The sequence below is a fragment of the Bombina bombina genome, chromosome 9 (assembly GCF_027579735.1).
Source record: "Bombina bombina isolate aBomBom1 chromosome 9, aBomBom1.pri, whole genome shotgun sequence".
Lineage (NCBI taxonomy): Eukaryota > Metazoa > Chordata > Amphibia > Anura > Bombinatoridae > Bombina > Bombina bombina.
This window is the reverse complement of record NC_069507.1, coordinates 28047273-28064155: the sequence shown is the minus strand read 5'-3', so window position 1 is coordinate 28064155 and position 16883 is coordinate 28047273. Positions and strand designations below refer to the sequence as shown.

At 38.4% G+C, this 16883-nt stretch overlaps 1 protein-coding gene across 1 annotated transcript in view; it reads right to left on the bottom strand.

The window, feature by feature from the left end:
* SYNPO2L (synaptopodin 2 like) overlaps nt 1–16883 on the bottom strand; it is a 94099-nt gene that overhangs the window by 38945 nt on the left and 38271 nt on the right. The window contains exons 2-3 of the mRNA XM_053692008.1: nt 12797–12948; nt 1014–1696 (exon numbers count right to left, since the gene is read on the bottom strand). Coding sequence (XP_053547983.1) covers nt 1014–1696; nt 12797–12948 — 835 coding nt within the window. The remainder of the gene's footprint in view (nt 1–1013; nt 1697–12796; nt 12949–16883) is intronic.

Sequence of the window (16883 nt, the reverse complement as noted above, 5' to 3'; positions counted from 1 at the left end):
TAGTTTTAAATAGGAATAATTTAGTGAATGATAGTATTTTTATTTAGATTTATTTTAATTATATTTAAGTTAGGGGGTGTTAGGGTTAGGGCTAGACTTAGGTTTAGGGGTTAATAAATTTAGAATAGTGGCGGCGACGTTGCATTATTGTTTGTATATAACTCAGGGGTCCATCAGGGGTCAGGGGTTTGTATATAACTCAGGGGTCCATCAGGGGTCAGCGGTTTGTATATAACTCAGGGGTCCATCAGGGGTCAGGGGTTTGTATATAACTCAGGGGTCCACCAGGGTCAGGGGTTTGTATATAACTCAGGGGTCCATCAGGGGTCAGGGGTTTGTATATAAATCAGGGGTCCATCAGGGGTTTGTATATAACTCAGGGGTCCATCAGGGGTCAGGGGTTTGTATATAACTCAGGGGTCCATCAGGGGTCAGGGGTTTGTATAACTCAGGGGTCCATCAGGGTCAGGGGTTTGTATATAACTCAGGGGTCCATCAGGGGTCAGGGGGCAGTCTGCAGAGGTTTCGATATAAGGTAATCACAGAGGTAAAAAGTATATTAATATTATGCAAAACTGGGGAATGGGTAATAAAGGGATTAGCTATCTTTTTAAACAAATATTCTGGAGTAGACTGTCCCTTTAAGCAATCCCAGCTCCCAGCTATACATTTCTGCAGGAAGGGTTCTCTTATTTCTATCTGGACCACTGATGAAATTGCATCTGACCTTGACAGGTAAAAATAGAGACCCACAGAAGCCAGCTCATATCATGGCCAAGGCTAATTCCAGTCCATGCAGTACCATAAAACAAACTTACATGCTGGAATCCTAGAGTCAGTCTCACTAGGTGTCTGGTCTCACTCAGCAGATAAATCCTAAGAAGAAGTCTACAAGTGAATGCAAACCTGCTGTTCTTCTCGGGATTAAGGAATAAATCATTTTGTTTTTTGCTTTGTGCTTTAATATATTTTTTCTGTAAAGGAGGCTTCACCAGGATGTAATTAATACTCACTTGCTTCTTTAGCTTTCTCAGAATATGTTGTTGTCAGATCATCATCTACAGGATGGTCCACTGGTCCAATCATTGGGATAAGATGTCTCTCTGCTCGTATAGTCTTGGTGGCATGGGGCAACAGAAGGGCCTCTGGTGAAGGTGCTACCTGCTCCCTCTCTTCTGTTGGCAAGAACCCTTCTACGTCTGAGAAGGGTGTCTCTGCCCTGCTCCCCCCAGGTTGATATACAATTTCACGCTTGGCCACACCAACAGTGGGCTGTACGGCACACTCCCCAACACCTCCAGGACCACTCTCATAGCCACTCATTTCTGAAAGGGATTGCTGCTCTGTCTCTGATTTGTTGTTGTTGCCTGGTGGGGATCTGGGGCTTTTCTTACGAGCTCTTCTATGCTTCTCCTGGGGTTGTTGCTGCTGGTTGTGATGCTGTTGGGTGTTCTGAGGATGTCCTGGAGATGCCCGAATGTCTGCGTCACTATCAGTCTCCCCGTAGTAAGCTTCACTGTCTGGTGGAGAGGTGATACTCTCAAGGTGGAGCAGCCGGTGCTGACCAGTCTTTGTGGTTGTAGATGGTGATGTAGTCCAGGAACCAAGAGGCTCTGGACTTGTGATGCGGTTTGGACTTGTAGGGGAAGCAGGCACTCTGTGGGACCGTGGTGCTGTCTTAGCTCCGTTTGCTGTCCTGTGTGGGACAAAATAAAAAAGAATCACATTACAGCCAGTCAGTGTTTAGATGGGAGGAGTGCAGAGATGGGGGGTGACTGTTCTAGTATGAGGGGAATGGACTAGCTGCACAGTATAAAGGACAGATCTGGCTATATACTTCCAACCTCAATAACTTTAGTACCCTGGGAATCCTGCTGTGCCAACAATGAGATGTATCAGAACTGTATTACAACTGACCTATAAAGTAGGACAGGCTGATTCTATCCCAAAAGAGATTTAATGGAGATCACATAACTCACAGCTACATCAGACTATCATTAAGTCATTAGGTCATCTTTACCCTATTATAAGAATTAGTGACAGTGTAGCAGTATTATTCTTATACGTGTGATGCTGCTGTCATGTAAATCAGTAAATACGCTGCTATCATAAAATAGCAAACGTTTGTGTTATATAAATAAAATGTAGAATTAGAAATCTAAAACCCTGTTATGTTTCCTGATTACACATTAGTTACGGACACTGAGAGCATTTAAAGGGACGTGAAACCAAACATTTTCTTTCATGATTCAGGAGAATACAATTTATTTTTTTTAAGGGACAGTAAATTAAAAATTAAACTTTCATGATTCAGATAGAGCTGCAATTTTAAACAAATGTTCAATTTACTTCTGTTATCAAATTTGCTTCATTCTCTTGGTATCTTTTATTGAAGAGTAAAACTAGGTAGACTCATAAGAGCTCAGGAGTGTGCACGTTTCTTTAGTACTCTATGGCAGCAGTGTTTTACAACATTATTTGTAGCTTTGTTATACAATGTTGCAAAACACTGCTGCCATAGAGTACTAAAGACACGTGCACACTCCTGAGCTCTTATGAGCCTACCTAGTCTTACTCTTCAATAAAAGATACCAAGCTAACAAAGCAAATTTGATAACAGAAGTAAATTGGAAAGTTGTTTAAAACTGCTGCTCTTTCTGAATCATTAAAGTTTTATTTTTAATTTACTCTCCCTTTAAAGTTTACTTATGAAATTTAATTTGTTCTCATGTTATTCTTTGTTGAAGAGAATCCTAGGTAGGTAGCGTGCACACTACATGGCAGCAAATAGTGCCATCTGGTGCTCTTGCTTGTGAATAACATTGTTGCAAAACTGTTGCCATATAGTTCTGCAGACACATGCACGCTCCTGAGTTTACCATCCTGCTTTTCAACAAAGGATAACAAAAAACAAAGAAAATTGATAATAGAAGTAGATTGGAAAGTTCTATCCAAATGATGAAAGAAAATGGTTTTACGCCCCTTTAAACAGTTTTATCATTTTAAATGACACATAATAGTATGCATTAGTAAGGCACAGAATTATTTACACCGCACTATTGCAAGTCAAGGTCATTGTAACATGAAATACTTTATTTTAATGTCTGTTCGATGAGTTGTGTTTTGCATAGATTCAAGCTTAAAGGGATAGGAAAGTCAAAATAAACTTGCAGGATTCCGATAGCGCTCGTTAAAGGGACACTAAACCCAAATGTTTTCTTTCATGATTCAGATAGGGCAGCAATTTTAAGCAACTTTCTAATTTACTCCTATTATCAATTTTTTTCTTTATTCTCTTTGTATCTTTATTTGAAAAAGAAGGCATCTAAGCTTCTTTTTTGTTTCAGACCTGTGGACAGCACTTGTTTTATGGGTGAATGAATTCATCCACCAATCAGCAAGAATAACCCAGGTTGTTCACCAAAAAAGGACCGGCATCTAAACTTACATTCTTGCATTTCAAATAAAGATACCAAGAGAAGGAAGACAATTTGATAATCGGAGAAAATTAGAAAGTTGCTTAAAATTGCTGCTCTATCTGAATCACGAAAGAAAAAATTTGGGTTCAGTGTCCCTTTAAATCCACTTCTATTTTCAAATGTGCTTCGCTCTCATTGTATCTCTTGTTATAAAAGAATACGCACATATCCTACACTAGTGGGAGCTAGCTGCTGATTGGTGCCTGCACACATTTGTCTCTTGTAATTGGCTAACTAGAGGTGTTCAGCTAGCTGCCAGTAGTGCAATGCTGTTCTTTCAAAAAAGGATAACAAGAGAACAAAGCTAATTTGATAATAGAAGTCAATTGTAAAATTGCTAAAAAAAAAAAATTTTTATCTGAATCATAAAAAGAAAATGTTGGGGTTTCCAGTCCCTTTCACACTTTACATCGTCTCCAAAAGCACAACATTGTTCAGTGGTATTTTGTGTTGCACTCGAGAGCAACATCATTTAACTCAGCATTTGTAATATGAGTGCTAATTATGGTTAAAGGGACAGTAAAGTACAGACCATTGAATTTTACACAACTTTCCAATTTACTTCTGTTATCTTATTTGCTTCATTCTCTTGGAATCCTTTATTGAAAAACATACCTAGGTAGGCTCAGGAGCAGCAGTGTGCTACTGGGAGCTAGCTTCTGATTGGTCATTGTACATATATGCCTTTTGTCCCCTGATGTGTTCAGCTAGCTCTCAGTGTAGTGTTTTACTGCTCCTTCAACAAAGAATACCAAGAGAATGAAGCAAATGTGATAGCAGAAATAAAGTGGAAAGTTATTTAAAATTGTACGTTCTATCTGAATCGTGGGTTTTCATGTACTTTCATAAGAGCATACTGAGGTAAGCTGAGATGTGCACACAAGACATGTGCACACTCTTAACCTATCTAGGTATGCTCTCATCGAAAGGAGCTAAGTGTCAACAAAGCAGACCAAGAGAAGGATCAAATGATGAATGTAAGATATTTATTTTGCTGGAGAAGTTACAGCAGAGAACCCACCTCTCCTGGACATCAGATATTTGGGTGGTTGCTCTGGATAGAAAAAAAAATGTAATTCCTAACGAGGTTCATATTCAGGAGTTAATTTCTAGCATTATTGTTTGTATATAACTCAGGGGTCCATCAGGGGTCAGGGGTTTGTATATAACTCAGGGGTCAGGGGTTTGTATATAACTCAGGGGTCCATCAGGGGTCAGGGGTTTGTATATAACTCAGGGGTCCATCAGAGGTCAGGGGTTTGTATATAACTCAGGGGTCCATCAGGGGTTTGTATATAACTCAGGGGTCCATCAGGGGTTTGTATATAACTCAGGGGTCCATCAGGGGTCAGGGGTTTGTATAATAACTAAGGGGTCAGGGGTTTGTATATAACTCAGGGGTCCATCAGGGGTTTATATATAACTCAGGGGTCCATCAGGGGTCAGGGGTTTGTATATAACTCAGGGGTCCGTCAGGGGTTTGTATATAACTCAGGGATCCATCAGGGGTTTGTATATAACTCAGGGGTCCATCAGGGGTCAGGGGTTTGTATATAACTCAGGGGTCCATCAGGGGTCAGGGGTTTGAATATAACTCAGGGGTCCATCAGGAGTCAGGGGTCAGTATATAACTCAGGTGTCCATCACAAGCCTTTAGAAAAACTTATCTAATGGGTTTCAACATAAATCACAATTAAAGGGACAATAAACACCTTGATATTTTTTATATATAATGTTTAGTTATCTGTATTGACACAAATTTACAATATATTTTCATTATTTATTTTCTTCCCTTGTCATGTAATTTAGCTCTGAACATTGAGCAATTTCTAATTCTCAGAACTTGTAATGCATCGTCTGACTTCTCAAGGCTAACTCTGCTACATATATATCCTTACTTAGTTTGACTGATAACAACTGCAAAACTGAGTACTTTATAGTAACTTTATGACCTTGTTGTCTGCAAACTAAAGCCCAGATTGGCTCCTTCAAATAAGGAAATAGTGGCTGGAGTTTGGCTTATGGAAAATAACTGTTGTAAAAAGGATGTTGATTTGTTGTTCTATAGCAACACAACAGAAGTGTTTAGTAATTAGGTGTTGGTCGTCCCTTTAAAGTCTATGTATAGTTTTGTAAATAAATAATGTGATAAACTTTTCTACAGGATTGTGATGGACCCCAGTGTGTTTCAGAATCACCTATGTTATCTCTTTATAGTTTTATTTAACTGACAGGCAAATGTGTTTGTTAAAAATCATCTCTGAACATAATGAGATGACTACAGCCTTATTGCCCAGCCCACAACTGCCTTAGCAAAATGCTATTTACAGGTTTTTTTTGTGTGGTGCGCCCTCTGCTGTGAGAGTAAAAGAACTACAACTACAATCCAAAATACAACTGATTAAAAGGACTAAAGTCAAAATTAAATTGGATAGAACAAGGAATTTTAAATAACTTTTTTTTTCCCCATTATAAATTGTGCTTAGTTGGTTTTGTATTCTTTGTTGAAGAGTATTCCTAGGTGAGCTCAGGAGCATGCATGTGTTGTTAGCCTTCTGGCGGCAGTGTTTGCAACAATGTTCATAACAGTTATACATTGTTGCAAACCCTGTTGCCATAGAATGCTGAAATGCACACTCCCAACCATCAGCCTACCTAGATTTTCTCTTCAACAAAGGATTCCAAAGGAACAAAGCAAATTTGATAATATAAGTAACATTTCATGCTCTGAATCATGAAAGTTTAATTCACTGTCACTTTGGCTATAAAACAGCTGTCCTTACACCTCATGTAAGAATGGTTTTGAAAATGAAGGGACATGAAACATTAGGGACACTAAACCCAATTATTTTTATTTTTTTATGATTCAGATACAGCAGTAATTTTAAGCAACTTTCTAGTTTACTCCTATTATCAAATTTTCTTTGTTCTCTTGCTATCTTTATTTAAAAAGCAGGAATATGAAGCTTATGAGCCGGACCATTTTTGGTTCAGAACCTGGGTTATGCTTGCTTATTGGTTAGCCAAATGTAGCAACCAATAAGCAAGCGCTATCCAAGGTGCTGAACCTAAAAAATTGATAATAGGAGTAAATTAGAGAGTTGCTTAAAATTGCTGCTCTATCTGAATCATTATAGAAAAAAATGGGTTTAGTGTCCCTTTAAAATATTTTTTAATTATTTTGTGATTCAGACAGAGCATAAAAGTTTAAAAAAAAATCCTTTTTACTTTTATTTGCTTTGTTCTCATGGTATTCTTTGTTGAAGAGATATCTAGGTCGTGTGCACATGTCTGGAACACTATATGGCATGAAAAAAGGGCTCTTGCAAATATACAGCATTCTTTACAAAACTTCTGCCATAGCTACAGACACGTTCATTCTCATTGGCTTTCCTCCCTGTTTTTCAACAAAGAATATAAAAAACTCCCTTAGATTATGTATTTATTTATTTTAATCTAGGTGCATCAACTATGGCTTCAAAGTTCTTTTGCAGAGTGAAAATGCTTCTGATCAGTTGAGAGAAGAAAACAAGTTGGTTTGTGACTTAAGGTCTGCAGTTACCGTAATGATTTCATACCTTTATATATTAATGTCAGACCAACATCACAATATAAAGATAAATGTAAATGGTGACCATAAAATAACAAGCAAACCCTATAAATACGCAGATTGGAAGCTGCATTATTTTCCATTCAGTTAGTAAAACATTGTACTGATGAACTGTGCATATTCATCTTTTTCTCTGTGCTTTTTACTGGGTGATAGGCAATAAATCACATTATTACATCACATTCCCTTTAACAGATTCAGCCTTCTTATAAAGCCATAAATAATGGTGACAGTTATTTCCCTTGGGACCAATAATTAGCAACAATATTACAATTCTGCCACTAGCTATTATGTGCTCCCAATAAGCAGCTCATGAGTACAGTCTTTTGTACCAATCACTATCTTATTAACTATGAGCAGAACATTTATATTTTATAAATTCTTACAAAATAAATAAATAGCAATACAACATTGTTAAATGTATAAACATACTATTTTGAATAATAAAACACAATATAGTTAACTGTATAAAATACATTTAAATGATAAAAATAATAATGTATTAAAAGCTGTAACTTAATTAAATACAGTTTAAGGAACCTCAAACAGCCAGGGTGTTAATCTACAGTCGCACTTTGTTTTCATTTATCACATCCTACGTTACTACAAAAAGTGCTAACCGGCCGCGCTTTAAATAGCATCTGTACTGAATTGTCCTGCTCTGAGCCCACAGCAAACCTCTTTATATAGTGATAACTACAGACACGAGCACTGAGGCTTTGCAGATCCCCCAGACATCCTGTGTATAGTATGATTTATACTTTAGCTTTGTACTGCATTATTTAAAGGTACAGTCTAGTGAAAAACTTTCATGATTCAGATACAGCAGCAATTTTAAGCAACTTTGTAATTTACTCCAATGATCAATTTTACTTCGTTCTCTTGCTATCTATATTTGAAAAAGCAATAATGTAAGCATAGGAGCCGGCCCATTTTTGGTTCACCACCTAGGTAGAACTTTCTGATTGGTGTCTAAATGTAGCCACCAATCAGCAAGCGATACCCAGGTGCTGAATCAAAAATGGGCTGGCTCCTAAGCTTACAAAGATACCAAGAGAAAAAATAAAAATTGATAATAGGAGTAAATTATTAAGATGCATAAAATTGCTGCTCTGTCTGAATCATGAAAGTTTAATTTTGACTAGACTGTCCCTTTAAATACAAATTCTGCTAGGGTACATTTTTGAAAGGACATATTCTTGTCAGTGCAATGTCAGAAGTAAATTCATGAAATAAAAAGAGGTACTTGGGTCACAAAACTAGACAAACTGTTTGCAGAACCGCAGAAACAAATACAGTACAAGGTCCTTTCAGATAGCAGAGAGTCAGCTGCAAACCTGGAGCAAGATATTCACATCAGCTGTATGGAGGAGTGAGTGTTGTAAAAAGGAGACATGAAGATGAGTAGAGGGCAAAAGTTACACTATGACATCACTCACTTCCACTGACTTGGACATTATACAGTCTAGGGACACCGTGGGTAGGAAAAAAACTAGGGCTAGCTCTAAAATGGGCCTTGGAGGGACCATGGGACCCAGACAGCACTTAAAGGAACATGGACCCCAAATATTTTATTTCATGGTTCAGACAGAGCACACAATTTAAAACAACTTTCCAAGTTATGTCTTTTATCTAATGTGCTTCTTTCTTTTGGTATCCTTTGTTTAAAAGCATAGCTAGGTACACTCAGGAGCTGGGAGCTAGCTGCTGATTGGTGGCTGCACATATATGCCTCTTATCATTGGCTTACCAATGTGTTCAGCTAGCTCTCAGTAGTGCATTACTGCTCCTTTAATAAAGGATACCAGGAGAATAAAGCAAAATTGATAATATAAGTAAATTGGAAAGTTGTGTAAAATCGCATGCTCTATCTGAATCATGTTACAATAATTTTGGATTTTATATCAATTTAACATGAGCAGCACATGGGTAGAATATGGTCATTTTTTTATATCTGTGTATCTTATTTGCCTTTAAGATGTTGTGCAATGGTTGTGTTTAGTCTGTAGAGTGCTGTGCAATGGTTGTGTTTAGTCTGTAGAGTGCTGTGCAATGGTTGTGTTTAGTCTGTAGAGTGCTGTGCAATGGTTGTGTTTAGTCTGTAGAGTGCTGTGCAATGGTTGTGTTTAGTCTGTAGAGTGCTGTGCAATGGTTGTGTTTAGTCTGTAGAGTGCTGTGCAATGGTTGTGTTTAGTCTGTAGAGTGCTGTGCAATGGTTGTGTTTAGTCTGTAGAGTGCTGTGCAATGGTTGTGTTTAGTCTGTAGAGTGCTGTGCAATGGTTGTGTTTAGTCTGTAGAGTGCTGTGCAATGGTTGTGTTTAGTCTGTAGAGTGCTGTGCAATGGTTGTGTTTAGTCTGTAGAGTGCTGTGCAATGGTTGTGTTTAGTCTGTAGAGTGCTGTGCAATGGTTGTGTTTAGTCTGTAGAGTGCTGTGCAATGGTTGTGTTTAGTCTGTAGGATGTTGTGCAATGGTTGTGTTTAGTCTGTAGAGTGCTGTGCAATGGTTGTGTTTAGTCTGTAGGATGTTGTGCAATGGTTGTGTTTAGTCTGTAGGATGTTGTACAATGGTTGTGTTTAGTCTGTAGGATGTTGTGCAATGGTTGTGTTTAGACTGTAGGATGCTGTGCAATGGTTGTGTTTAGACTGTAGGATGCTGTGCAATGGTTGTGTTTAGACTGTAGGATGCTGTGCAATGGTTGTGTTTAGACTGTAGGATGCTGTGCAATGGTTGTGTTTAGTCTGTAGGATGCTGTGCAATGGTTGTGTTTAGTCTGTAGGATGTTGTGCAATGGTTGTGTTTAGTCTGTAGGATGTTGTGCAATGGTTGTGTTTAGTCTGTAGGATGTTGTGCAATGGTTGTGTTTAGTCTGTAGGATGTTGTGCAATGGTTGGGTTTAGTCTGTAGGATGTTGTGTAATGGTTGTGTTTAGTCTGTAGGATGTTGTGCAATGGTTGTGTTTAGTCTGTAGGATGTTGTGCAATGGTTGGGTTTAGTCTGTAGGATGTTGTGTAATGGTTGTGTTTAGTCTGTAGGATGTTGTGCAATGGTTGTGTTTAGTCTGTAGGATGTTGTGCAATGGTTGTGTTTAGTCTGTAGGATGTTGTGCAATGGTTGTGTTTAGTCTGTAGGATGTTGTGTAATGGTTGGGTTTAGACTGTAGGATGCTGTGCAATGGTTGAGGTTAGACTGCAGGATGTTGTGCAATGGTTGGGTTTAGACTGTAGGATGTTGTGCAATGGTTGTGTTTAGTCTGTAGAGTGCTGTGAAATGGCTGTGTTTAGTCTGTAGGATGTTGTGCAATGGTTGTGTTTAGTCTGTAGGATGCTGTGCATTGGTTGTGTTTAGACTGTAGGATGTTGTGCAATGGGCCTGGCTGTGTTTAGTCTGTAGGATGCTGTGCAATGGTTGTGTTTAAATTGTAGGATGCTGTGCAATGGTTGTGTTTAGACTGTAGGATGCTGTGAAATGGTTGTGTTTATTCTGTAGGATGCTGTGCATTGGTTGTGTTTAGACTGTAGAGTGCTGTGCAATGGTTGGATTTAGACTGTAGGGTGCTGTGCAATGGTTGTGTTTAGACTGTAGGATGCTGTGCAATGGTTGTGTTTAGTCTGTAGGATGCTGTGCAATGGTTGTGTTTAGACTGTAGGATGCTGTGCAATGGTTGTGTTTAGACTGTAGAGTGCTGTGCAATGGTTGGGTTTAGACTGTAGGATGTTGTGCAATGGTTGTGTTTAGACTGTAGGATGCTATACAGTGGTTGTGTTTAGACTGTAGGATGTTGTGCAATGGTTGGGGTTAGACTGTAAGATGCTGTGCAATGGTTGGGGTTAGACTGTAGGATGCTGTGCAATGGTTGGGTTTTGACTGTAGGATGCTATACAGTGGTTGTGTTTAGACTGTAGGATGCTGTGCAATGGTTGGATTTAGACTGTAGGATGCTGTGCAATGGTTGTGTTTAGACTGTAGGATGCTATACAGTGGTTGTGTTTAGACTGTAGGATGTTGTGCAATGGTTGGATTTAGACTGTAGGGTGCTGTGCAATGGTTGGGTTTAGACTGTAGGATGCTGTGCAATGGTTGGGTTTAGTTTGTAGGATGCTGTGCAATGGTTGGGTTTAGACTGTAGGATGTTGTGCAATGGTTGGGTTTAGACTGTAGGATGATGTGCAATGGTTGTGTTTAGACTGTAGGATGCTGTGCAATGGTTGGATTTAGACTGTAGGGTGCTGTGCAGTGGTTGGGTTTAGACTGTAGGATGCTGTGCAATGGTTGGGTTTAGTTTGTAGGATGCTGTGCAATGGTTGGGTTTAGACTGTAGGATGTTGTGCAATGGTTGGGTTTAGACTGTAGGATGCTGTGCAATGGTTGGGTTTAGACTGTAGGATGCTGTGTGATGGTTGTGTTTAGTCTGTAGGATGTTGTGCAATGGTTGTGTTTAGTCTGTAGGATGTTGTGCAATGGTTGTGTTTAGTCTGTAGGATGTTGTGCAATGGTTGTGTTTAGTCTGTAGGATGTTGTGCAATGGTTGGATTTAGACTGTAGGATGTTGTGCAATGGTTGGATTTAGACTGTAGGATGCTGTGCAATGGTTGGGTTTAGACTGTAGGATGCTGTGCGATGGTTGAGTTTAGACTGTAGGATGCTGTGCAATGGTTGGATTTAGACTGTAGGATGCTGTGCAATGGTTGGGTTTAGTCTGTAGGATGCTGTGCAATGGTTGGGTTTAGACTGTAGGATGCTGTGCAATGGTTGTGTTTAGAATGTAGGATGCTGTGCAATGATTGGGTTTAGATTGTAGTATGTTGTGCAATGGTTGGGTTTAGACTGTAGGATGCTGTGCAGTGGTTGGGTTTAGACTGTAGGATGTTGTGCAATGGTTGGGTTTAGACTGTAGGATGTTGTGCAATGGTTGGGTTTAGACTGTAGAGTGCTGTGCAATGGTTGGATTTAGACTGTAGGATGCTGTGCAGTGGTTGTGTTTAGACTGTAGGATGCTGTCCAATGGTTGGATTTAGACTGTAGGATGCTGTCCAATGGTTGGATTTAGACTGTAGGATGCTGTGCAAGGGTTGGATTTAGACTGCAGGATGCTGTGCAAGGGTTGGATTTAAACTGTAGGATGCTGTGCAAGGGTTGGATTTAGACTGTAGGATGCTGTGCAAGGGTTGGATTTAGACTGCAGGATGCTGTGCAAGGGTTGGATTTAGACTGTAGGATGCTGTGCAATGGTTGGATGTAGACTGTGGTAGAATGTGAGTTGGGAGCGTAATTTTATCCTCAGACCCAGCAGCATATTATTAGTGCAATTCCTTGAGCCAGCCCTGATAAAAACTATAGTATTATAAATAAATATCATTTTATTTATTTATTTTGACAGGACTCAAATAATAAAGAAAAACATTTCACATTTAAACATTGTGATCACAAAAACTACTGAACGTATTTACTTAGGTTTGAAACGGTACTAGAAGCCTTTACAATCTCACAAACAAAGCAAAACAAATCAGAAATTTATGTTATAAATAGTGTTTAAACTTTCTAGTAGATCTACATCAGTTAAAAATAATAATACATGCAATAAAACAATCTAGACAGAAAGCAGACAGGGCTAACACATTTGATTGTAGCCAGTTTGCTCTTGTTGATGAGCTGTTATAAGCAGATAACCCTTGCTATATACACAAAGGGCACATATTGGATATTTACCGCTTGACTTGGATATGGAGATTGCTGCCTGATGTGTCTATAATCAGCATTGCTTCTGCATGGGATAACCCAGCGCAGGGCTTCCCATTGATGGAGATTAACTCATCGTTCTCTTTCAGGCCCCCGCGGCACGCCTTACTGCGCTTACGGACCTGAGGAGCGGAGACAGAAGGGGAAACGATTCAGCACATTCATTCTATTACATCACAAGCATTTTATAAAGACATGGATGTCCAATTACATTTTCATGATTCACATACAGCCTATAATTCCTTTTATTTAATCATATATCAGTTTTACTTCTGCTAGACTGCTACCACCTGTGGGTCTTGGTCTCATTTGTTGAATGTTAGAAGCTCCTTCCCCAGCAAGATCTCCAGAGACAAGTGATGCTCTGCATTTGTACAGTGTAAAATAAATGCGTCCAATCACCACCAGTGCAACATTCATTTTACAAAGAATATAATGGTTCTTGCATTACAGAACCCACTACACAATCCAACTGTTAAAGGGATATAAAAGTGCAAAAAGTAAACGCTTAAAGGGACACTGTACCCAAAAATTTTCTTTCGTGATTCAGATTGAGCATGACATTTTAAGGAACTTTCTAATTTACTCCCATTATCAAATTTTCTTCATTCTCTTGGTATCTTTATTTGAAATGCAAGGATGTAAGTTTAGATGCCAGCCCATTTTTGGTGAACAACCTGGGTTGTCCTTGCTGATTGGTGGATAAATTCATCCACCAATAAAAAAGTGCTGTCCAGAGTACTGAAACCAAAAAAAAGCTTAGATGCCTTCTTTTTCAAATAATGATAGCAAGAGAACGAAGAAAAAATGATAATAGGAGTAAATTAGAAAGTTGCTTAAAATTGCATGCTCTTTCTGAATTACAAAAGAAAAAATTTGGGTACAGTGTCCCTTTAATTTGTAAGAGTAATTTATTGTTGCACTGTTGTTTGCATCCAGAGTAGCAATAAACTACTGGGAGATAGCTAAACACCTCTGCTGAGCCAATGAAGGAGGCATATGTCTGTAGCCATCAATCAGCAGCTAGCTCCCAGTACTGCATTACTTCTCCTGCTTTTCAACAAAGGATACCAAAGAACAACATAAATTTGAGCACAAGTAAACTGAAAAGTCTCTTGAAATTGCATGCCCTGTCTGACCATGAATATTTAATTTTGCCTTCTATCTACCTGTAAATCACAAGCTAATAGTTATAATATTGCATTACATGTGTCTTTTTCTCCTCCAGAAATGCCCAGAACGTCCCTTAGTGAGACCAGTGTACAGAACATGCAGTTTACGTGAGTTTTGTGAGGTTTGTCAGGTGAATCTCACCTTTAGTTCTTGCAGACACAGAGAGCTTTAGTGAATCAGGACAAGTAACTTTAAGAGAAATTCATGTTTATGTATAAGAAGAAACAAGACAGATTAACCTGATTAAACAATGAGTCATTAAAGGGATGTGAAAACCAAAAAATGTGATTCAGACAGAACATAACATTTGAAAAAAATCCCCCAATCAGCCACTAGCAGGGCATGGCAATCATCCCGATCGTATCCGATCAAGATGATTGCTGTCGGCCACCTCAGAAGTGGCGCATGAGTTAAGGAGCAGCAGTCTTATGACGGCCTGAAGGCTTGCACGGAAACAGCTGATTTGCAACATGATAAATCGGCCCCTATGGATCAATTTATCAGAAGTTCTACAATTGATTTTAAATGATTTTGCCTTTCAAGATAGTTTCCTGCAAGAGAAGTTAAATATCCATAACAGGGCTTAATTTATTTATTTATTGTATTACCCACAATTTACACAACTGTAAAGGGGATGGTAAACACCTTGAGATTTGATATGATTTTTATATGTTTTGTTATACAGAATAAAACAACTTTACAATATACTTTAATAACTTTGCCCCCTTTTCATGTAATTTAGCTCTGAAAAATGGGGCTTTTCTAATTCTCAGACTTTGAAATGCAGCTGCTGACTTAAAAAATGTTTATTAATATTTATTAGAATGTTTTATCAGAAACTGTACATATATGAGTGTTACACTTTATTATAATGTGTTTTGATGTGTTTGAATGAGATTATTATTTTTTTAAACCTTACACTTTATGCAAAGTCTTAATTCGCGCTAATCTGTTGAGCACAACATTTTTTGAGGGCTTGTGCGCACCCATTCACTTTCATCTTGTATATAGCACGCCACTTTTAATCTAGCCCCAAGTATACACTAAATATAATGATGTATTCAAAGCAGAGATTAGCCTGACAATAATATATAGATGTAGTTTTAAACTTATATTATAAGTTTAAATATTGGGGGGGGGGGAGTTAAAGTGTGCGTAATGCAATGGGCAACGCAGTATGGTAACCCAGGTTTCCTTCTCTGCTGAGGCCAATCAGGGAGAGTTATAAAAAAAACATTACGTTTGTAGCCAATGATTGTGTAGAATATAGCTGCGTTATGTCTGGAGACTGAACTTCCACCTATAGCTATTGGAAGCGCCAACAATTTTCAGAAATTGAATTACAGTTAAAGGGACAGTGTACACTAACTTTCTTATAACTGCATGTAATAGATACTACTATAAAGAATAAGATGCACAGATACTGATACAAAAATCCAGTATAAAACTGTTAAAACTTACTTAGAAGCTCCCAGTTTAGCCCTTTTGATGAGGTTAGGCTGGGACACCCAGTGAAAGAGACTGAGAAAGAAGAAAGAGCAGACCCCCCCCCTCTCCCCTGCATATGAAAAGACAGATTACACAAACAATAGCAGCAGGAATCTGTAGACTTTGGTCTACATCTGATACTTTGGGGCTTGGTTAGGGGTCTGAAAATCAGCAAAATGTTATTACAAAAATAAGTAAAACTATACATTGTTACAAAAACACCCCAGATGGGCTATATAAATGTATCATCTACAAAATATTTCTGCAAAGAAAATGTCCCTTTAAGGTGGACAAAATAAATAATAAAAGTGTTTTGCATATATTTTATATTACTATCCTTAAGAGCCTAATGTTTCTGTAATCTATTATCTGCTTCATACCTAGTGAATGTACCTCTGATGCTCTTACTATGGTAGAACTTCTCACAGTGCATGGAAGTCGGTGTACACCTATTTCTAGAGTATATTTCTTCTTTTCTGTGGCTTCCAGTCTATAGATCATGGTATTTAAAGGGACAGTTCACCCAAAAACTTTCTTCCCTTTAAATTATTCCCAATGATCCATTTTACCTAATAGAGTGCATACTCTGTCTGCATTTATCATTGCACCAGCAGTTCTTGTGAACTGCTGGTGCAATGCCGCCCCCTGCAGATTCAGGGGGTGTCAATCAACCCAGTCGTATTCGATCGGGCGGATTGCTGTCCGCCACCTCAGAGTTCTTAGGACCGCTGCTTCTTAACTTTCGCTTCAGCCGGAACTGAAGCAGAGTGGGTCGGAGGCAACATTCGCTGCTTCTTAAATAGACCCCTATGTATTGAGCTTTGGTGTTCCAGACAAATATAAGATAAGGAAGCAAATCTGTGTACACAAAGTGATAACATAATGAGATCTGATATAACAGACTGTGGTTTCAAAGAACAAAACCAGCTACTTCATATACACAAATAAACCGAAAAATGCAATTTCTTAAATATTTTATACCCTGCAGCTGGTATAACAAGTCATTGAAAATACATTAAAGGGACACTCAGGTTAAATCAAATTTTCATGATTCAGATACAGCATGTAATTTTAAACATCTTTCCAATTTACTTCCATTAAAAAAAATGTGCACAGTCTTTTATATTTACAATTTTTGAGTCACCAGATCCTACTGAGCATGTGCAAGAATTCACAGACTATACGTATATGCATTTGTGATTGGCTGATTGCTATCACATGGTACAAGGGGAGTGGAAATAGACATAACTTTGAAATTTGTTATAAAAAAATCTACTACTCATTTGAAGTTCAGACTAAGTGCTATTGCATTGTCTTGTTATCTTGCATTTGTTGATTATGCAAATCTACTGTGTTGACTGGTCCTTTAAGGAAAAACAATTTTACAGTGTACTGT